Source organism: Phyllobates terribilis, unplaced genomic scaffold, assembly GCF_046119375.1.
Source record: "Phyllobates terribilis strain yellow unplaced genomic scaffold, ASM4611937v1 Scaffold_11__3_contigs__length_659146591, whole genome shotgun sequence".
Classification (NCBI taxonomy): Eukaryota; Metazoa; Chordata; class Amphibia; order Anura; family Dendrobatidae; genus Phyllobates; species Phyllobates terribilis.
In genome coordinates this window covers 201,178,320-201,201,768 of record NW_027362771.1, presented here as the reverse complement: position 1 = coordinate 201,201,768, position 23,449 = coordinate 201,178,320, and the positions used below count along the sequence as shown (strand labels likewise).

Below are 23,449 nucleotides of genomic sequence, written 5' to 3'. Positions count from 1 at the left end.
TTATTCTTGTCTAGGTGGACCTCTCTGAGCGAACCTAGACACAGGCGTTTCCCGACCTCTCCGGGCAGGCACGGATCCGGTGCTCCTTACTGCCACAGTAGAAGCAGGTCCCCTCGGCACGGCGTAAGTCCTGACGGGTCTTGACCATCTTGGTCTGGTCGACCTGCATAGGCTCAAGAGGGTGTACCTGGTTAGAGACAGAAGGAGTGACGGGTTTCTGAAAAGTAGGAGCTAGACGTGGTAACCTCCTCTCACGGGTGACCTCTCTGGCACGCTCCTGGAACCGTAGGTCAATCCGGGTGGCAAGAGTTATTAAGTCATCGAGAGTGGTAGGAATGTCCCGACCGGCAAGTTCATCTTTAATACGGCCGGACAGACCCTCCCAGAAGACGGAAACCAGAGCGTCGTTATCCCAGGCCAGCTCCGAGGCAAGGGTACGGAACCGTATGGCATATTGGCCCACGGTGAGACTTTCCTGACGGAGGCGTAGCAACGATGATGCGGATGAGGTCTTCCGTCCGGGTTCGTCGAAGACTTTCCGGAAAGCCGTGAGAAAAGCAGGCAAGTTGGACACCAGGGGGTCTCCTCTCTCCCATAGAGGATTTAGCCAGGCCAGGGCCTCCCCGGTGAGATGGGACATGATGAATGCAATTTTGGCTCGGTCGGAGTTAAACTGGTGGGACAATAGTTCAAAGTGCAGGGTGCACTGATTTATGAAGCCCCGAGCCTGGGCTGAGTCGCCTCCGAAGCGAGGAGGTGCAGAAAGCCGAGGTCCGGGGTAGGATATCATGGTGTTAGTGGACAGCGGAGCTGCCGGATTGCGAGACATGGCACTGGCGGAGGTTGTTGGTGGAGCAGTCAGAGTGTCCAGGCGAGTATTGACATTCCGCAGGTGACCCAGGATGGACTCCTGTTGGGACCTCTGACGGGACAGTTCATGACACAGGTCCGAGAGCGAGGGAGCTTGGGTGCCACCGGGTTCCATGGCCCGAGCAAACAGTAACAGGTCTGGGAGGCGGAACCTCTGGGCTACTATACAAGGGAGCGGTCCTTGTAAGGGAGCGGGTGGCGACCAGGCAGGCAGTCACAGCAGGTGACCGGGGCAGTCTCTGGGTGTACGGGCAGGAGGTCACGGCAAGTGATCAGGGCAGTCTCTGGAAGAACGGGCTGGAGGTCACGGCAAGTGACCGGGGCAGTCTCTGGAAGAACGGGCTGGAGGTCACGGCAAGTGACCGGGGCAGTCTCTAGGTAAAGGGTAGGTACGACCTGTGATGGCTGAACCTCCAGGTAGGCTAGCAAGGCAGATGGAGGATGTGTGCTCCCAGGTGAGCAAGCGAGAGTCTCTGGAATAGCAGGTGGTCACAGCACGTGACGGCGGAGCCTCCAGGTAGGCAAGCAGGCAGGTAGCGGAGAAGCGCTCCCAGGTGAGCGGGCAAGAGTCTGGAATAGCTGGTGGTCACAGCACGTGACAGCGGAGCCTCCGGGCTGGCAAGCAGGCAGGTAGCGGAGAAGCGCTCCCAGGTGAGCGGGCAAGAGTCTGGAATAGCTGGTGGTCACAGCACGTGACAGCGGAGCCTCCGGGCTGGCAAGCAGGCAGGTAGCGGAGAAGCGCTCCCAGGTGAGCGGGCAAGAGTCTGGAATAGCTGGTGGTCACAGCACGTGACAGCGGAGCCTCCGGGCAGGCAAGCAGGCAGGTAGCGGAGAAGCGCTCCCAGGTGAGCGGGCAAGTTGGTCCTTAGACAGACTGACCGGAGTTGTAAGGCAGACCGTCGGACCTCAGGCAGGCAGGCAGGTAACAGGAAATCAGGCAGGATTAGGACAGCAAGCTGGCAGGAATCTGGCAGGTAACTGGCAAGGGACCTGAGGGCTGAAGCAGAGTAGAACGGTGCAACAACATTGCTCGGGCACCTCCATTTTGGAGGAGGTGCCTTATATATGGTAAAGTCCTCCGGCCATTGGCCGGGGACTCCTTAGGACGGCGCGCGCGGCCCCTTTAAGAGGGAGGGAGGGCGCGCGCGCGCGCCCTAAGCACAGTGGCCGGGAAGGAGCGTGCGCTGCCAGCAGAGCGGGAGAGGGACGCCGGGCACGGAGCAGAGCGGTGAGGGGAACAGCGTCCCTGCCTAGCAGAGGGCAGGGACGCCGGCACTACACGGATAAGAACCTCTCATATCTATATAATAGTAAGTGCCGCAAAATCATGTCCCAGACACATCTGTTTTTAAGCCTGGCAGCCATAAACATATTATGACTTAAACTGTATATTCTAACATCCCGACCTTGGGTACACCTTGACGTTGGTGGGATGGCTTCCATGATTTTTTTAATCAAAAATGGTGTTTACGAAGTACCCCGTGTTATTTATATGGACTATAGGTTTTACTTATTTACTTACAGCAGGGTATTTGTTAATTTTGTTTCTGTCTTGGTCTTGTCTATTTGATGGCGAGTGTGAACATGCTCCTATTTTGCAGGCATACCAACTTATACTCCAGTTCATTTCTTTCGGTTTAGCTTTAGGTTTCTGCATTGAGTGCAGCTAAGGGTGCGGCCTCCCTTCCTTTGAGCTCGATATTACATTTAAAAAGCTTCTCGCTAGATGTATGTCCATGTTTGGGACCTGGTTCTGCTCAGCCCTTATTCACACAGGATTTCACTATGACGCATGGTAAAGCTTTAACATTATAGGTTAGGATCATCCAAACTTGGGTACACCTTGACGTTGGTGGGATGACTTGTATTCACACAGGATTTCACTATGACGCATGGTAAAGCTTTAACATTATAGGTTAGGATCATCCAAACTTGGGTACACCTTGACGTTGGTGGGATGACTTGTATGCTTTTTTGGATCAAAAACGGTGTTTACGAAGTACGCAATGTTATTTATATGCACTAATGCTTTTACTTATTTACTTACAGCAGGGTAATTGTTCATTTTGTTTCTGTCTTGGGTTTGGTCTATTTGATGGCCAGTGTGAACATGCTCCTATTTTGCAGGCATACCAACTTATAGTCCAGTTCATTTTTTTTCGGTTTATATTCTAACATCTGTCATCTTTTACAGGAACAGGCTGTGATCCTCTACGTTTCTACATAAATCAAATGACCATAAATGTAAATTATGTGGCTTTTATTTGGAGGTGACCATTAATTATACTTACAAAGCTTACATGTATACGTATAAAATATGTGCAGTAATGATTGTCACCTTATGTTTACGCCTGGTTTTTGCTCAGTTCCCATCATGGTATAGGTCTTTCCTGAGCCTGTCTGTCCATAGGCCAGAATGCACACATTGTATCCATCCACACAGGACTTGATAATAGGTAAAGTTCCTTCAAAAACATCTTCCTACAAAACATGTTAAGAGGAAAAATATGTGTATAGAATTTATCATAAAAATATGCTGTACATATAAAAACAAATCAGAGAGAATACCTTATAAAAAAAACATTCCAGAGTTTGTGAATAATGGGCACCATATGTTTATCGCATGATACCCAGGCTGATCACCAGTGCGACTTTTACTGAACACAGACACGTAGGCCTTTCAGATTCCCTTAAAAGGTGTCAGGACTTCGAATATTTTTGATTACATTTTTGGCCATTTTTGCCCTAGGTAGACCTCCACTATGGGGGACAAAATGAGAAAACAAATCCTGAAAATCACATCGTCTGATTTGGAAAGAAATTTTTTTTTAAATTTTGGTGGAAAATTAAGTATTTGGTCAATTACAAAAGTTCATCTCAATACTTATATATCCTTTGTTGGCAATGACAGAGGTTAAACGTTTTCTGTAAGTCTTCACAAGGTTGGCACACACTGTTGCTGGTATGTTGGCCCATTCCTACATGCAGATCTCCTCTAGAGCAGTGATGTTTTGGGGCTGTCGCTGGGCAACACAAACTTTCAACTCCCTCCAAAGGTTTTCTATAGGGTTTAGATCTGGAGACTCCAGGACCTTGAAATGCTTCTTACGAAGCCACTCCTTCGTTGCCCTGGCGGTGTTCTTGGGATCATTGTCATGCTGAAAGACCCAGCCATGTTTCATCTTCAATGCCCTTGCTGATGGAAGGAGGTTTGCACTCAAAATCTCATGATACATGGCCCCATTCATTCTTTCATGTACATGGATCAGTCGTCCCGGTCCCTTGGCAGAGAAACCGCCCCAAAGCATGATGTTGCCACCCCAATGCTTCACAGTAGGTATGGTGTTCTTTGGATGCAACTCAGCATTCTTTCTACTCCAAACACGCCAAGTTGTGTTTCTACCAAACAGTTCTACTTTGGTTTCATCTAACCATATGACATTCTCCCAATACTCTTCTGAATCATCCAAATGCTTTCTAGCAAACTTCAGACGGGCCCAGACATGTAATGGCTTAAGCAGGGAAACACGTCTGGAACTGCAGGATCTGAGTCCCTGACGGCGTAGTGTGTTACTGATGGTAGCCTGTGTAACGTTGGTCCCAGCTCTCTGCAGGTCATTCACTAGGTCCCCCGGTATGGTTCTGGGATTTTGCTCACCGTTCTTGAGATTATTTTAACCCCACGGGTGAGATCTTGTGTGGAGCCCCAGATTGAGGGAGATTATCAGTGGTCTTGTATGTCTTCACACAGTTGATTTCTTCACACCAAGCAGCTTGCCTATTGCAGACTCAGTCTTCCCAGCCTGGTGGAGGGCTACAATTTTGTTTCTGGTGGCCTTTGACCGCCCTTTGATCTTCACCATAGTGAAGTTTGGAGTGTGACTGTTTGAGGTTGCGGACAGGTGTCTTTTATACTGATAACAAGTTTAAATAGGTGCCAGTACGACAGGTAATGAGTTGAGGACAGAGGAGCCTCTTAAAGAAAAAGTTTCAGGTCTGTGAGAGCCAGAAATCTTGCTTGTTTGTAACTGACCAAATACTTATTTTCCACCAAAATTGGAAAAAAATTTCTTTCCAAATCAAACAATGTGATTTTCAGGGTTTGTTTTCTCATTTTGTCTCTCATAATTGAGGTCTACCTATGATGTCAATTACAGGCCTCTCTCATCTTTTTAAGTGGGAGAACTTGCACAATTGGTGGCTGACTAAATACTTTTTTTCCCCACTGTATTCTCTAAATACCTCCTGATTGATCATATCTAAAGAAGCGCTTGCTGAGGGACACGTTAACTTTCAGGTAGAAGCAGGGAGTCTGTGCTTTGCTGACTGGGAACTCTGTGGCTGACATGCTACATGTCTACCTTTTGGCATGTTGTGGACCTCTGGTGAGGGCCAGGCTCCAGAAGGAAGAGTTTGAGAAATCTTGGTTTAGACCAACACTCTAAATCAATAGAGCAACTAACTGATTTCTAATTAATTTAGCTATCCAGTATATTTCTCCCATCATTATTGTTATCTTTTGTTATTTATAGGTTTACACGTCTGTTATGTTTGATCAATGACTCTTATCGTGATATAATACAAGCTAAATTGTATTACTGTAATTTTTAAGGAATCTGGTTGTTGCCATGGTATCCTCGAGCTAAAGACCTAAGCAATCTGAGACAGATTGCTTGTTAGGGATATGCTGCAAGACGCACCCGAAAATGCAGAAACTTTTGAGCAGTGTATTTTCGACAACTGCCCTATCTCAAGAGGCTTAGCCAAGACTGAATTGGTACTGGTCTGACAGGAAAAAAAAGGATGAAAGAGCATATGCATTGTACCTGAGTGCACTGCGGCAGAAACAGCTGATCGTATCTGAACCGCTTCTTAGACCCGTTGACATTCACTACAAGTTCTTCATCAGACGGAAATTCTAAATGTCCTTTCTTTGAGTTATCTAGTCTGCATCGACAAAATACTCGGATATTTCCTCTTAGTTCTTGAAGCTGGTTATACAGTAACTTCCTTTCCATGGATTCTCGTTGGTAGAGAGTGCGAATCTCTTCTATTTCTTTGGTGGAGCTGTGTAACTTCACAACCATGCCTCGTATATGCTCCATGCTTAGGCCAACCTCTGACAGGCCACTTGTTGCCAGGACTTTTAACTTGTCATTACTGATGCTAAGTTCGTGGGCTTCTCTTAATATTTTTATCAATAAGTCTTTTTTCAACGGTGAGTATTTGTGCAGTTTATCAGTGATTTGAGTATTTTTACACTTAATTTCTGAAATTTCATTGAGATATTTCGCCTGTTCGCTTTGTAACTCTGCCATTTTGTCATATAAGCTTTCAGCTTGTTGAACAAGGTGACGCTTCTCTTCTTCTAAATATTTGCTTTTCAAGCGCATGGTTTCTAGTTCATTCTCCTTTTCCTGCAATTTCTTGTTTAAGACTTCAATTTTTTTATCCTTTTTAGAAATTTCACTGTGAACAAAAAAAAAAAACAATATTGAGAAACTTATTAATTAAGCTTGTATCATTTTCTTGCCCAGCTAATAAAAGTCTATTTCAAATAGTTTCATCAGTGATTGACTATATAACAACCTATATTTATATTAGGTGGACAATTCCTTTAAAGCAAACCTGTCACAATGAATATGCTGTCCAATCTGCAGTCAGCATGAAACAGATCATTCAAAGCTGACAGGACTGATATATAGTTATGTTGGAAAAAATAACTATAACTTGTGTTTTATACATTTATATATTATTGGCTTTTCAGTCAAGTGGGCGGTCCTACTCGGTGACTGACAGCTATTTCTGTATGCACACTTACACTGGAAAGGCTTTCAGTCACTGATTAGGACTGTTCACTTAACTGGAAAATCCAGAATGTGCAGATATTTCACAGTGTGTACAATTGTTAGGCAATTTGTATTTTTGAATATTAATTTTATTGAACAACTACACTGTAGTCGGTCAATCCAAAAGGTTAATAATCCTGAAACCTTAATATTTAAGAAAGTAAAATTAAGATTTTGTCTTCCTTAGGAGAGTATCTTATGTGTGCAGAATTATTGGCCACTATTAGTGTGCAGATTTTTGATGCAACTAAATGAAAAACGTAAATTTTTCCATCTCAATTGTTTATTTTCATTTGTTAAAATGAGAATAAAAACCAAATAACTCAAAACATACAAAAATACATTTCTGACATTTCCAAAAAAATATCAGTGACCAATAAAGCCACCCTTCTTCTCAATAACAGTCATTAGCCTTCCATCCATGAAGTCCATCAGTTTTTTAATCTGTGGATGATTAACTTTTTGGGAAGCACCAGCTACAGCCTCCCAGACACTGTTCAGAGAGGTGGACTCTTTTCCTTCATTGTAAACCCCAGTTTAAGAAGAGCCCACAAGTTCTCAATAGAATTTAGGTCAGGCGAAGAAGGGGACCATGTCATTATTCTTTTATCTTTAAGGCTCTTACTGGCTAGCCAAGCAGTAGATTACTTAGATGCATGCAATGGAGCATTGTCCTGCATAAAAATCATGGTTTTCTTGAAAGATGCCGACTATTTCCTGTATCACTGCTTGAAGAAAATGTCTTCTAAAAACTGGCAGTAGGTTTGGGAGTTGATTTTCAGTCCATCTTCAACCAGAAAAGGTCCAACAAGCTTATCTTTAATAATACTATCTCATAGAACCAGTAGTACCCCATTCCCACCTTGCTGGCATCTGAGTTACTGAACCAGCCATGAGCCCATCCTTCTGGTCCATCAAGAGTCACTCTCATCTCATCAGTCCATCAAACCTTTGAAAAATCTGTCTTCAGGTATTTCTTGGGCCAGTCGTGCGGTTTAAACTTATGGTGATCGAGTTTCAGCCTCCCTTACTTTGGCCATGGCTCTAAGCATTGGAGAATATGACAGCACTGTAGTATAATGGGTTCCTGGTCGCTTCACGTTTGATCTTTGTCAAATGTTTGCCAGTTAATGTGCATCTTTTTTTCCTCAACACTTTTTTATATGAAACTGTTAACTATTTGCGACAAAACCTCGGATGGCTCTGTGATCACACCCCAATATCTTGGCAATTTAAAGAGTGCCCTTTGTAAGACGTGTAACATTTTTTGACTTTTCAGAGTGAGTTAAATCTCTATTTTGGCCCATTTTGCCTGAGGAAAACAAGCTGTCTAACAATTCTGCACACCTTGATTATGGACATTGATATTCTTAGGCCTCACCCTCCCTATTTACACATATACACATAACCTGATCTGCGTTCTCTAATAAGGATTCAAGTTAATATAGTTTGGACCTGTACAATATGCATAAAAATGATATGGTCAAAATACTCACTTGCTTAATAATTGTACACCCTGTATAAATCTGCTCAGCTTCTTATTCTCCATATCATGCTACCTGCAGATTGGACTGCATTTGTAATGTGACAGGTTTCCTTGAAACTTTGTAATTTTCTGTGGTATTAACATAATGAAGAGATTTCCAAAGCATAATGATTGGAAATTGTATTCTAAAAATATAGCCCAAAACATTTCAATGTATGCAGGCACCAAATTTACTATGTGTTAATACACATTTCATCTACTTGATAATTTTCAAAAATGTTAAGAGTATAACATGTCTTGTGAGCTGTGTAAAGTGTATTAATGCCATATATCCCATTTTTAAAAATTCGGGCTGCTCATTTGTTAGTTTTTTCAGACAGAGAGTGTTCTTGTGAAAAAAGTCGACATGCACTGTATTTCAGGTGAGGATTGCCTTTGCAAGTCTATGGGTGCGCAAACAAAATCGGACCCTATACTGATACATTGCAGTTCTTAACATAGCAATTTTATTGACTTCTAACATATAAAAGAACACAGGTGACACACGATTGTAAAAAAACAGACTTATGGATGACACAGTGATGACAATTTCTGGTTGACAACTGTGCAATTTTTCATATGCTTGTCTGAACCCGGCCTTATTGTCATTCTTACCTAGTCATTTTGTCTACAAGGAGATCTGTTTATTAACTATGAATGTGTCCACAACAACAGTATGCAGGTTTTCAATACCTAACACAACATAGATGTAGACACTTGTCTATCACACCTACCGTTGTAGAACCATTGGTTCAAAATTTTGCTGTCCATTTATATTACTTTGAAGGTTGTCCCCAAACATGGCAAAGAACACTGAAATGACTTCATCCGGATCATAATTACATAGCCGAAGAGCAGCCAGGATTTCCTTGAAGTCTGTGATGGCAGGTAGAGCTTCCTGAAATGATAACATACTAGCAGCATGAACTGTATTACTGGAGGCCTGTTCCATAAAATGCAATTGTGATTTACCTTTACTTGCTTCACACGTTGAACGATAAAGTCCAGATTCATTTCCCAAAGCAATGGTAAAATAAGCCATGCATCAGCGTCATTGTCATAATATTTGCAGACATTTATTCTTTCCTTGAGAAGAACAAAACAGTTCACACGATAGATGTCAGCAATGAAGAGCTTGAAAGGTTCACAATTTAGCTTTAGTGTTATATGTTTCAATACTGAGGTAAAATGAGACTTTTCTGCTGTATAAGGTTCGATGGATACCTACTGTACTATTTGAATTTTGTTAATATAAGTATTCAGAAGTTTCCATACAGTTCTTTAGTTTATCTCTTAAAAATGAATGTAAAAAGGAGAGAGAACCTTAAATCAACCTTTATCCCCCAAGCCTGTTTTTACCTTCATGACCAAGCCAAATTTTACAATTCTGACCAGTGTCCCTTTATGTGGTAATAACTCGAACGCTTCTATAGATCCCCCTGATTCTGAGAATGTTTTTTTTGTGACATATTGTACTTCATGATTGTGGTAAAATTTCTTCAAGATGTCTTGCGTTTATTTGTGAAAAAAAACGGGAATTTGGTGGAAACTTTGAAAGTTTTACAATTTTCAAAGGTTTAATCTTAAACTAGATAAAATAGTTAATAAATAACACTTCCCACATGTCTGCTTTGCATCAGCATCATTTTTGAAACCTAATTTTTTTGTTAGGAAGTTAGAAGGGTTAAAAGTTTATCAGCAATTTCTCATTTTTCAAACTAAATTTACAAAACCAATTTTTTTAGGGACCACATTACATTTGAAGTGACTTTGAGGGGTCTATGTGACAGAAAATACCCAAAAGTGACACCATTCTAAAAACTGCACCCCTCAAGGTGTTCAAAATAATATTCAAGAACTTTATTGACCCTTCAGGTGCTTCACAGGAATTAATGGAATGTGAAAGGAAAATATGAACATTTTGATTTTTTTTTCACAAAAATTTTACTTTAGACTCAAATTTTTTTTATTTTCGCAAGGGTAACAGAAGAAATTGCTCTATACAATTTGTTGTGCAATTTCTCCTCAGTAAGCCGATACCCAACATGTGGAAGAAAACCACTGGTTGGGGCGCACAGCAGAGTTTGAAAGGGAAGGAGCGCCATTTGACTTTTTGAATGCAAAATTTACTGGAATAATTAGCGCACACCATGTAGCGTTTGGAGAGCCTGTGATGTGCCAAAACAGTGGAAACCCCTTACAAGTGACACCATTTTGGAAACTAGGCCCATCAAGGAATGTATTTAGATGTGTGGTGAGAACTTTGACCCCCAGGTGCTTCACAGTAGTTTAAAACGTAAAGCTGTAAAAATAAAAAAAATCACATTTTCCACAAAAATGTACTTTTAGCACCACATTTTTTATTTTCAAAAGGGTAACAGGAAGAAATGGAACCCAAAATTTGCTGTGCAATTTCTCCTGAGTAGGCAGATACCCCATATGTGGGGGTAAACTACTGTTTGGGCATATGGCAGGGCTCAGAAAAGAAGGAGTGAAGTTTTGGAACGCAGACTTTGATGGAATGATCTGAAGGTGTCATATCATGTTTAGAGAGCCCCTGATGTGTCTAAACAGTGGAAAACTCCCACATGTGACCCCGTTTTGGAAACTAGACCCCTCAAGGAATTTATCTAGATGTGTGGTGAGCACCTTTAACCCACAGGTGCTTCACAGAAGTTTACAATGTTGATCTGTGAAAATGAAAAAAAAAATATTTTTTCCACAAAAATGTTGTTTTAGTCTCAAGTTTTTTAATTTTCACAAGCATGGCAGAAGAAAATTTGTTGTGCAATTTCTCCTGAGTACAACGATACCTCATATGTGGCACATTATTGTAACGGGTCTGGGAGGCGGAACCTCTGAGCTACTATACAAGGGGGCGGTCCTTGTAAGGGAGCGGGTGGCGACCAGGCAGGCAGTCACAGCAGGTGACCGGGACAGTCTCTAGAAGAACGGGCAGGAGGTCACGGCAAGTGACCGGGGCAGTCTCTGGATGAACGGGCAGATGGTCACGGCAAGTGACCGGGGCAGTCTCTGGGTGAACGGGCAGATGGTCACGGCAAGTGACCGGGGCAGTCTCTGGGTGAACGGGCAAATGGTCACGGCAAGTGACCGGGGCAGTCTCTGGGTAAAGGGTTGGTACGACCTGTGGCGGCTGATGGTAGACGTGAGCTCCCAGGTGAGCCGGCGAGAGTCTCTGGATAAACGGGTGGTCACAGCATGTGACGGCGGAGCCTCCAGGAAGACCAACAGACAGGCGGCAGATGAGCGCTCCCAGGTGAGCGGGCAGAAGTCTCTGGACAGGCGGATGGTCACAGCACGTGACGGCAGAGCCTCCAGGTAGGCTAGCAGACAGGCAGCAGATGAGCGCTCCCAGGTGAGCGGGCAGGAGTCACTGGACAGGCAGGTGGTCACAGCACGTGACGGCAGAGCCTCCAGGTAGGCTAGCAGGCAGGTAGCAGATGTGCGCTCCCAGGTGAGTGGGCAAGCTGGTACATAGACAGACTGACAAGAGTTGGAAGGCAGACCGTCGGACCTCAGGCAAGCAGGCAGGTAATTGATGTGCGCTCCCAGGTGAGCGGGCAAGCTGGTCCTTAGACAGACTGACAGGAGTAGTAAGGCAGACCGTCGGACCTCAGGCTAGCAGGCAGGTAGCAGGATATCAGGCAGGAATTAGACAGCAGACTGGCAGGAATCTGGCAGGTAACTGGCAACGGGACCTGAGGGCTGAAACAGAGTAGTGAACAGTGCTACAACATTGCTCGGGCACCTCCATTTTGGAGGAGGTGCCTTTTATATGGGAGGTCCTCCGGCAATTGGCCGGGGACTCCTTAGGACGGCGCGCGCGCGCGCCCTAAGCACACTGCCGGGGAAGGAGCGCGTGCCGGAAGCAGCGGGGAGAGCAGCGCTGGAGGACGCCGCGCCAGGAGCGGGGAGGTGAGAGGGACGGCGTCTCTGCCTAGAACGGGGCAGAGACGCCGATGCTACAGTACCCCCCCCTTTAGGCCCCCTCTTTTTTTGGCCAGAAAGAAATTTCTCAAGGAGAAGCGGGGCGTTGATGTTCTCCCTGGGTTCCCAAGTTCTCTCCTCAGGACCAAACCCCTTCCAATCTACCAGAAAAAAGGTTTTTCCTCTTACCCTCTTGGAGGCCAGAATACTCTCTACCTCAAAGATGTCATCAGCGGAAACCGGAGCAGGAGGGGCACCTGGATTTTTGGAAAAAAAGTTAAAGACAACGGGTTTGAGGAGAGATACGTGGAAGGAGTTGGGGATCCGTAGGGTGGCCGGGAGTTTTAATTTGTAGGCCACAGGGTTAATTTGCCTGAGGACTTCGAAGGGGCCGATGAATCGAGGACCCAACTTGTAGGAGGGTACTTTGAGCCGCACATGTTTGGATGAGAGCCAAACCTTGTCTCCCGGACGGAATTGGGGCGGATCCAGACGTCTCTTATCAGCATATCTCTTCATCCGCTCAGAGGATAGAAGAAGAGCGGACCTGGTGCTCTCCCAAATAGTAGAAAATTCGCTGACAAGAGACTCCGCAGCAGGGTTGTCCACAGAAACGGAGACAGGAACTGGAATCCGGGGGTACTGGCCATAGACAATAAAGAACAGGGATTGGGTAGAGGATTCGCTCTCATGGTTATTATAAGAGAACTCGGCCCATGGTAGGAGATCCACCCAGTCCGAGTGGTGAGCATCAACGAAGTGCCGGAGGTAGCTGGACAAGATCTGATTGATCCGCTCCACTTGACCATTGGACTGAGGGTGGTAAGCGGAGGAGAAATCCAGGGTAATGTCCAGCAGCTTACATGTGGCTCTCCAGAAGCGAGAGGTGAACTGAACCCCACGATCCGACACGATGTGGAGGGGCAGACCATGGAGACGGAAGATGTGGCGGATAAAGTCTTTAGCCAGCTCGGGTGCAGACGGAAGACCAGGCAGGGGAATGAAGTGGGCCATTTTAGAAAAACGGTCAGCGACAACCCAAATGACAGTGCAACCGGCAGAAACTGGAAGGTCGGTGATAAAGTCCATAGCGATGTGTTGCCAAGGAGCAGCAGGTACGGGAAGGGGCAGGAGATGGCCGGCAGGTAGATGTCGGGGAACTTTGTTACGGGCACAGGATGAACAGGCCGCGACGAAGTCTACCACGTCCTTACGCAGGGTAGGCCACCAGTAATGCCGGGTAATAAGTTGGAAGGTCTTCTTTTGGCCAGCATGGCCAGCTAGTTTAGAAGAATGTCCCCAGCGAAGAACCCTCTCCCGATCTGGCACAGCTACGAACGTCTTACCGGGTGGAAGACGAGTCAGATCCAAGGGGGCCACATTCATCACCTTGGAGGAGTCGATGATGTGCGTAGGTTCCTCCTCTTGATCGGAGGACAGGAAGGACCGAGACAAGGCATCAGCTTTGACGTTCTTGTCCGCCGGACGGAAATGAAGAATGAAGTCGAAGCGGGCAAAAAACAACGACCACCGGGCCTGGCGAGGATTGAGTCTCTGGGCATTTTGGAGATATGCCAGGTTTTTGTGATCCGTGTAGATAATTACCGGGTAGAGAGCCCCTTCAAGCAGATAGCGCCACTCTCCCAGTGCCAATTTGATGGCTAGCAATTCCCGGTCTCCAATGGAGTAGTTGCGCTCCGACGAGGAGAAGATTTTGGAGAAGAAGCCGCACGTTACCATTCTCCCAGTAGAAGACTTCTGGGTGAGCACCGCTCCGGCTCCGGAAGAGGAGGCATCAACCTCCAGGTAGAATTGTTTATTACAGTCCGGACGGTGCAGGACGGGAGCAGAGGCGAAGGCTTTCTTTAGGGAAAGGAAGGCCTCCTCGGCTTCAGGCGACCATGTTCTGGGGTTAGCCCCCTTACGGGTAAGTGCAGATATGGGAGCAGTCCGAGACGAGAAGTGTGGGATGAAAAGACGATAATAATTAGCGAAGCCCAGGAATCGCTGTATCGCCTTCAAACCTTCAGGACGAGGCCATTTTAGAACGGAAGAGAGCTTCTCGGGATCCATTTGCAGACCTGTTTGGGAGATGACATAGCCCAAGAACGGAAGGGAGGTCTGATCGAAGAGGCACTTCTCGTATTTGGCGTAAAGGTGGTTCTGCCGAAGCCTAAGCAGGACCTGACGAACATCCCTCCGGTGTGTGGGGAGATCCGGAGAGAAGACCAAGATATCGTCCAGGTATACCACTACGCAGGAGTACAGGAGGTCACGGAAGATGTCGTTGACTAGTTCCTGAAAGACCGCGGGAGCATTACAGAGACCGAAGGGCATCACAAGGTACTCGTAGTGACCGTCCCGGGTATTGAATGCCGTCTTCCACTCGTCTCCTTGACGGATACGGACCAGATTATACGCTCCTCGTAGATCCAGCTTGGAGAAGATCCTGGCGCCCTTGAGACGGTCAAACAATTCGGAGATGAGTGGCAGGGGATATTTGTTTTTTACCGTGATGAGATTGAGTCCTCTGTAGTCAATACAGGGACGTAGCGAGCCGTCTTTCTTTTTGACAAAGAAGAATCCGGCTCCAGCCGGGGAGGTAGATTTTCGGATAAATCCCCTAGCCAGATTCTCTTCAATGTACTCAGACATGGCTCGGGTCTCGGCTGCAGACAACGGGTAGATACGCCCACGGGGAGGAGTGGTGCCAGGTACCAGGTCGATCGGGCAATCGTATGGCCTATGGGGTGGCAACGTCTCAGCTTCCTTCTTACCGAAGACGTCCGCATAGGGCCAGTAGGGAGCCGGGAGACCAGGTAAGTTAGCTGGAGTAGGCTGAGGGCGAAGTGGACGGACCGGGACCAGGCAGGTCCTATGGCAGTCAGGACCCCATCGGAGTACTTCACCGGACCGCCAGTTCAATACGGGTTCATGTGTCTGGAGCCAAGGTAGACCTAGCAACAGGGAGTGAGAAAGTCCGGACAGCACATGGAATGAGATCTCCTCAGAGTGCAGCATTCCCACCTGCAGGGTTATGGGTTCGGTGACGAGCAGGATGGTCTCCGAGAGAAGTTTTCCATCCACGGAGGCGACTGACAATGGTTCAGCCAGGGACTTGGTGGGAATATGGTATCTCTCTACCAGAGACTGGGAGATGAGGTTTCCAGCAGCTCCAGAATCCAGATGGGCGAGTTCAAAGAGACGGTTCTCTCCCCAAGCAATAGAGACCGGTAAGGTCAGAGACGGAGAGGGCTTACTTTTGTCTAGGACGACCTCTCCGAGTGGTCCTAGACACTGGCGTTTCCCGGCTTTTCCGGGCAGGAACGGATGAAGTGCTTCATACTGCCACAATAGAAACCGCTTCTCTCGGCTCGGCGAGATTCTTGGCGAGAACCGACCATCTTGGTCTGGTCGACCTGCATAGGCTCAGGAGAGTGTAGCTGAGGAGAGACGGAGGGAGTGACGGGTTTCTGAAAAGTAGGAGCTAGACGTGGAAACTTCCTCTCACGGGTGACCTCTTTGGCACGCTCCTGGAACCGCAGGTCAATCCGGGTGGCAAGAGTTATTAGGTCATCGAGAGTGGTAGGAATATCCCGACCGGCAAGTTCATCTTTTATATGGCCGGACAGACCCTCCCAGAAGACGGAAACCAGAGCGTCATTATCCCAGGCCAGCTCCGAGGCAAGGGTACGGAACCGTATGGCATATTGGCCCACGGTGAGACTTCCCTGACGGAGGCGTAGCAGAGATGATGCGGATGAGGTCTTCCGTCCGGGTTCGTCGAAGACTTTCCGGAAAGCCGTGAGAAAGGCAGGCAAGTCGGACACCAGGGGGTCTCCTCTCTCCCATAGAGGATTTAGCCAGGCCAGGGCCTCTCCGGTGAGATGGGACATGATGAAGGCAATTTTGGCCCTGTCGGAGTTAAACTGGTGAGACAGGAGTTCAAAGTGCAGGGTGCACTGATTTATGAAGCCCCGAGCCTGGGCGGAGTCGCCTCCGAAACGAGGAGGTGCAGAAAGCCGGGGTCCGGGGTAGGATACCATGTTATTAGTGGGCAGTGGAGCTGCCGGATTGCGAGTCATGGCACTGGCGGTGGTTGCAGGCAGAGCAGTCAGAGTGTCCAGGCGAGAATTGACATTCCGCAGGTGACCCAGGATGGACTCCTGTTGGGACCTCTGACGGGACAGTTCATGACACAGGTCCAAGAGCGAGGGAGCTTGGGTGCCACCGGGTTCCATGGCCCGAGCAAACTGTAACGGGTCTGGGAGGCGGAACCTCTGAGCTACTATACAAGGGGGCGGTCCTTGTAAGGGAGCGGGTGGCGACCAGGCAGGCAGTCACAGCAGGTGACCGGGACAGTCTCTAGAAGAACGGGCAGGAGGTCACGGCAAGTGACCGGGGCAGTCTCTGGATGAACGGGCAGATGGTCACGGCAAGTGACCGGGGCAGTCTCTGGGTGAACGGGCAGATGGTCACGGCAAGTGACCGGGGCAGTCTCTGGGTGAACGGGCAAATGGTCACGGCAAGTGACCGGGGCAGTCTCTGGGTAAAGGGTTGGTACGACCTGTGGCGGCTGATGGTAGACGTGAGCTCCCAGGTGAGCAGGCGAGAGTCTCTGGATAAACGGGTGGTCACAGCATGTGACGGCGGAGCCTCCAGGAAGACCAACAGACAGGCGGCAGATGAGCGCTCCCAGGTGAGCGGGCAGAAGTCTTTGGACAGGCGGGTGGTCACAGCACGTGACGGCAGAGCCTCCAGGTAGGCTAGCAGACAGGCAGCAGATGAGCACTCCCAGGTGAGCAGGCAGGAGTCCAGGACAGGCAGGTGGTCACAGCACGTGACGGCAGAGCCTCCAGGTAGGCTAGCAGGCAGGTAGCAGATGTGCGCTCCCAGGTGAGCGGGCAAGCTGGTCCATAGACAGACTGACAAGAGTTGGAAGGCAGACCATCGGACCTCAGGCAAGCAGGCAGGTAATTGATGTGCGCTCCCAGGTGTAGTAAGACAGGAGTAGTAAGGCAGACCGTCGGACCTCAGGCTAGCAGGCAGGCAGCAGGATATCAGGCAGGAATTAGACAGCAGACTGGCAGGAATCTGGCAAGTATCTGGCAGGTAACTGGCAACGGGACCTGAGGGCTGAAGCAGAGTAGTGAACAGTGCTACAACATTGCTCGGGCACCTCCATTTTGGAGGAGGTGCCTTTTATATGGGAGGTCCTCCGGCAATTGGCCGGGGACTCCTTAGGACGGCGCGCGCGGTCCCTTTAAGAGAGGGGGAGCGCGCGCGCGCCCTAAGCACACTGCCGGGGAAGGAGCGCGTGCCGGAAGCAGCGGGGAGAACAGCGCTGGAGGACGCCGCGCCAGGAGCGGGGAGGTGAGAGGGACGGCGTCTCTGCCTAGAACGGGGCAGAGACGCCGATGCTACAATTATGAGGCACAGTGCAAAGCTCAGAAGGGAATAAGCGCCATATTGGAGTTCAGATTTTGCTGGAACGGTTTGAGGGTGCCATGTCACATTGGCAGAGCCCCTGAGGTGCCAGAACAGCGGAACCCTCCATAAGTGACCCCACTTTACAAACTACACCCGCCAATAAATTAATTTAGGGATGCAGTGAGCATATTAACACCACATGTGCCTCACATAATTTTATACCATTGGGCAGTGAATAAAGAATTAATTACATTTTTACCACCAAAATTTTGTTCTAGCCCCAGATTTTACATTTTAACACTGAGAAATTGGTAAGAATGGCAAAAAAATGTGTCCTACAATTTCTGCTGAATGTAGAAATACCCCATATGCGGCTGCACAGTACTGCTTAGCCTCACGGCGAGACTCGGGAGGTACGGAGAGCTATTTTCCTCCTGGAGCGCAGATTTTCCTAGAATAGTTTGCGGACTCCATATACAGAGCCCCTACGTGCTAGAAGAGCAGAATCCCCCCTCAAGTGACCCTATTTTGTAAATTATACCCCTTTGGTAACTTATCTACAGGTATAGTGACGATTTTGACTACATGGGTGTTTTCCAGAAACAAGCAGCAGTGGATGTTGCTGAGTGAAAATTGCATACTGCCGTTGTAGTGTCCAGTATGTTGTGCACAGCTCCTGCTTCTGGGCACACGTAAATTAGGCGGGCTGTCATCGCTACAGAAATGCCAAACATGTGGACGATAAATGTGGTTTAGGCACACTGTGGCTCAGAAGGGAGGGGGCATTTGGATTTGGGAGCACAGAATACATTGGATTTCTTTTAGGGTGTGAGGAGCCATAGTGCTTTTCCAGAGCCTACCAGTAACATGGAAGCCCCTGTATTTCTCTTAACAGATGACGGACCTGAATGGACTTTTTTTTTGTGGATTGATTTGAAGCTTTTGTTGGGAACATTTTACATAGCATTTTAGATCGCATTTATCCGGAACTCTACCCTGAGCACTTACTGAGCATGCTGATTAAATCAGTCATCATGTGCAGGGAAAAATGTGTGAAAGAATAATTACATTTTTATCACTAAAATGTTGTTTAGCCAAAAAAATATATTTTTATGAGGGCTAATAGGAAAAAATTAACCTCACAGTTTGTTGGACAATTTCTCCTGAGTGCGCCAAGACCCTACATGCAATAGGGAAATACTTTTCAGGCACAGTTGAAAGCTCAGAAGGGAGGAGCACCATATTATAGTACAGATTTTGCTGTTATGGTTTGCAGGTTCCATGACCCACTGGAAGAGCCCCTGAGTTGCCAGAGCAGCAATACCAGATTTACATTGTTTTTTTATGTTTGCCTACTTTGACACACTAAAATACGCTTTTTTTTTTGGAAAAACAATCTGCTGAATGAAGAGGTTATGGTATCACAGTGACTGAAATGTTTCCTTCATTGTTACCAAGACACAGTACATCAGATTATGGCTGTGCATTTTAGCTCACTTCAGCTCAGTTTAATTTATAGGGAATCTGTCAGCAGAATTTTTCTATGTAATCTGACAGCACCATGATCTAGCGAAAGAGACACTGATTCCAGTGATCACTAAGTTTACTGGGTACAGCAGTTATGATAGTCACAGTTTTCTCTGCTGCAGGTCTAGGAGAGCTCAGATGTTGAGCTGTGTATGACCTTGCCCACACCACAACTTTCTATGTACATTATATAGTGACAGAAAGCTGCTAAACAGTTGTGGGGGTGTAGTTGGACTAGGATGCATGAGACTAGTTGTCCTCTATTGATAATCTCCTGGTGATAAAACACTGATTGTACTGACACAGTAAAACACAGCCTAGTAAGTGACACATCACTGTCATCAGGGACTCTCCTCCTACATTAAGGTGCTCTTAGAGTACATAGCAAAAACCTCATGACAGATTTCCTTTATGTGAAGGAAGTGAACTTGCAGTACTAGGTACAGCCCCAACAATGTGTAGCATTGTCCCTTGGTAACTAATGAAGGGGACATGACGGTCAATTAAGCACTGGAATGCCGTTGACTTGATACTCCAGGTGTCAGCCCACTGCTACTCAGATATTGATGGCCTTGCAATTTTCATGTTATTACCATAATTAGCTAAATATACTAATAACATTTCACATATTACACAATAAACACAAACAAGCTAAGCTCCCAATGACCATCACAATGATATGCTTTACCTCAAATATGTACGTCATGACCATTCCTTTTCCAGGTATGTCAATAGAATTTGTGCGATCATTTTCCAAGTTGCTTGGATTGCCATTACTATGTCTGCTGTCATCTTGTTTTATGTGTGACTAGAAAATGTAGGCGAGACATGGAAGTTAATCATTAAGTTTAGCTTGTTCATAATCTTCGCAATCACAAAATATATGTGAACCCTTTTATATGGCTTTGTGTGATGAATCATTTAAATATTACATAACAGAGCACATAATTGCTTGACTGATAGGAAAACTGCTTTAAAATAAATTGCTCTGCATCCAAACTGTTATCTTGTTAACTTCCACTTCAGAAGGGTTAAACCTGCCTTCACACATACACTCGCTCACACAAAGCTAAACGTTTTTGCAGCATACTTTGTCTTTATCAAGTTTTTGGGATGCAAGGTTTTTAATCAAGAATTCTAAAACACAAACAAATATTGCATTTTGTTTACTTCTTTTTACAGGTTTTCGTGCTTTGTACATTTTTAGGTATTTTTTTCCTTAAAAACACTGCAGGCACAGCTCTTTTCATAAACTTCATTTGGGAAAAAAATACCCAAAAAAGGCATTTAAAAATGTGTAAACAAGAAAAAAAATACATGTAAAACATGCATAAAGTTGGTGGCGAATTTTGAAGTGAAAAAAAAAATGCTTAAGAAATATAAAGGATGCCTAATAGTATGTAATTATCACCAATATACCATGAGCAAGAAGAAAGATGCTAAAACATACGCTCATGAACATTGAAATTGCAACAATGTTTTAAAAACCTCTCGATTTATTCAGTACCAGGTACGAGCTCGAAGCACAGAATTACATACGCTTACATCCCTTAGCATGCTATCAATGAGGTTATTAACTATTGTCTGAGGAATGTTCTGCCCCACTGAATGCACTTGAAACCACAAATCATCAAGATCCCCTGCTGTTAGCTCCCTTTACAATTTCACTCCGAAATGTAATGTGTGTGAGAAAACAATCAGATGCCATATGGACCATCAGTATGGCTCTGATCTTTATGGATACATTACAATTCTGTAAGATGGGAAACTGTAAATGGTCCTGTTAGGCTGCGTGCTCACTATGCGTTTTTTAAACGTTTCTGCAGCGTAATTTCTGCCGCGGAAACGCTTAAAAAACGCTTGGTAATAGGTCTGCAATGGTTCCTAGTGACAATACGCATGTGCTTTGCACATGCTGCGGAAATTTCCACTGCGGATTATCATTGCAGAAAAATCCGCAGTACGACCATTAATTATGCAGAGTCGCGGCGTTTTAGCCGCCATAGACTATCATTGAGCTGCTTCAAATCCGCAAGCATGTAAAAATGCTTGCGGATTTGAAGCGCATTTGCTGCGATTATGTAGCACAAAACCGCAGCAAATGGGTAGTGACCTCATGTGGGGGCGTTCTTGCTATCTCATGAGCATCCCATAATCCAGGAAGACAAGAATCTCGTACCACCCCAGGTGAGCAGCCATGGATCCAGGAAAAGGGAATGGTATAAGAGGATGGATCTCAACGTGGTATTCATGGTAAGTGTCCTGTGTGTGTCTGTGTGGGGTATGTGTGGGGTCTGTGTGCGGGTGTCAGCAGGCAGACATAGACCGATGTGAGACTACTACTCCCATCGGCCTATGTCTGTCCCTCGCTCAGTAGTGCCAGCAGGAGCAACTCGATGGGAGCAGTAGTTCCTATCAGCCTGCTCCTGCTGTAAAATGTGCCTCATATTGTCCTCATATATTTGCCCCCATAAAGGTTTTTAATTTTTTCCCCCATATATATATAATTTTTTGCCCCCATATATTTTTATTGATTTTTTGTCCACATCATTTTTTTAATTTATTGCCCCTATGATTATTTATTAATTTAATGTCCCCCTTTTATTTTTAGATTTTTTGTCCCAAGAAATTAAAAAAAAATTAAAAAAAATAAAGTAGTCCATACATTACCTGTCCCCGCCGAACTCCACCTAAAATAAAATTCAAAATCAAAAAATACACCTATACTCACCTAGAGACCTAATTCCCCGAAGCCATCGATCTCCTGTAATAAAATATAAAATAACAAACCACAATCTTATCCTTACCCCTCCATCGTAGTCCAAATCGAGTGTCCCATGAAGATCTCCAGTTTAGAGGGGCCACATAAAATGTGATCGCTCTAAACGAGGGCCGCCGATACAATGACCGGGCCGTAAAGCGTCCCCGTCATTGCATCAGCGAGTTCACCGGAGTTCAGCTAGTGCTGCTCTGGGGAGCTCCTTTATGGCCCTGCTGACCTTGAGAAATTCCCACGATACAGCAGGGCAGTAAAGGAAGCCACCGGAGTTGCGCTAATGCACTCCAGTGACCTCATTCTGCGGCTCACGCTGCCGGCAGCGGACGTGTTCCCGGCAGTGTGAGCATACAGCAGCCATGCACAGCTGTCACCATCTCCAGATGTGACAGCTGTGCATGGGATATCAGCGCTGGAACGTGGACAGATAATTATTTTTTTTAGCAAATTTAGAATTAATTAAAATGGTGTGTTTTATTTCAATTAAATTATATTTTTCTGAGTGTGTGTTTATTTTTTTATTTATTAACTCTTTGTAGGTTAGTCATGGGGGTGTCTTATAGACGCCCCTCATTACTAACCTGGGCTTCATGCCAGCTGCCGCTGACATGAACCCCAACGCCATTACCCCCTGCCACCGCACGAGGGCCGCGTGGAAGAGCGAGGCTAAGCGCCAGATTTGGCGCACAAATCTGATGCGCCAAATCTGGGGCGGCTGCATAGCACTATACTGATGTGAAAAGTGGGGAATGTTTTTGACAACTTCTGCCCAAAACCCATTCATTCTATTTAGCAGCTATTATTGTATTGTAGAGAGACAGTATTTCAGTACACACTGTAAGGTGACAGCTGGACAGTTCGTGGACGGGAGGTATGTGTCCCCGAGATGCCAAGCCTCGGTGATGTAGGACCTGGAGAAGCAGGCTCCAGCACACATAGTGCTGACAGTTGTTTAACGGGCCTGGATTATGGGTCCTGGTTTTACGAGCAGCTTAAAGAGCTGGGAGGGATCGGCTGCTCACTTACCTGCTATCCAGGTCTTGGAATGTCTAATTTAGGGCAGCTGGTGCTGTCTCAGTCTGTCTGTGTGTTTACAAGGTGAGGGAGCCTTGCATGTGCTGCTCAGACCCTGCTGGAGTCTGAGTGAAAAGGAATGACATTTAAACAGGTAAGCCCGTGCGTTATATAGACTGGTTATTTTCCATTTTTTTGTTCTGTTATACCTTTTTGGACCTGGAAGAGGCTGCTTTATTTTGTTGACCCTGACGGTTGATGAATTTTTAATAAACCGCCTGTTCGGTTTAAATCAACGAACTGAATCCTGTGTGTGAACCAGCGTCTACCACAGATCCAATCACTCACAATTGGTGATGTGAATACGGGCAGAAATCCCAGTGGACATGTGACTGTGTCTGGAAACTGCATGTCCTGGGTCAAGGCAGCTGTAACAGTACAAGCGCGACCTGCAACCATGAAGGAGCTGATAAAACATCTCGTACAGTTGACTCTGCAGCAGCAAGCTCA

At 46.2% G+C, this 23,449-nt stretch overlaps 1 protein-coding gene across 4 annotated transcripts in view; it reads right to left on the bottom strand.

Moving 5' to 3' along the window:
* LOC141165905 (uncharacterized) overlaps positions 1–23,449 on the bottom strand; it is a 132,046-nt gene that overhangs the window by 83,543 nt on the left and 25,054 nt on the right. For all 4 annotated transcript variants that reach the window (XM_073651963.1, XM_073651965.1, XM_073651962.1 and 1 more), the window contains 5 exons: positions 19,838–19,957; positions 9,217–9,330; positions 8,979–9,142; positions 5,697–6,339; positions 3,209–3,351 (listed from right to left, as the gene is read on the bottom strand). In XM_073651963.1, coding sequence (XP_073508064.1) covers positions 3,209–3,351; positions 5,697–6,339; positions 8,979–9,142; positions 9,217–9,330; positions 19,838–19,957 — 1,184 coding nt within the window. The remainder of the gene's footprint in view (positions 1–3,208; positions 3,352–5,696; positions 6,340–8,978; positions 9,143–9,216; positions 9,331–19,837; positions 19,958–23,449) is intronic.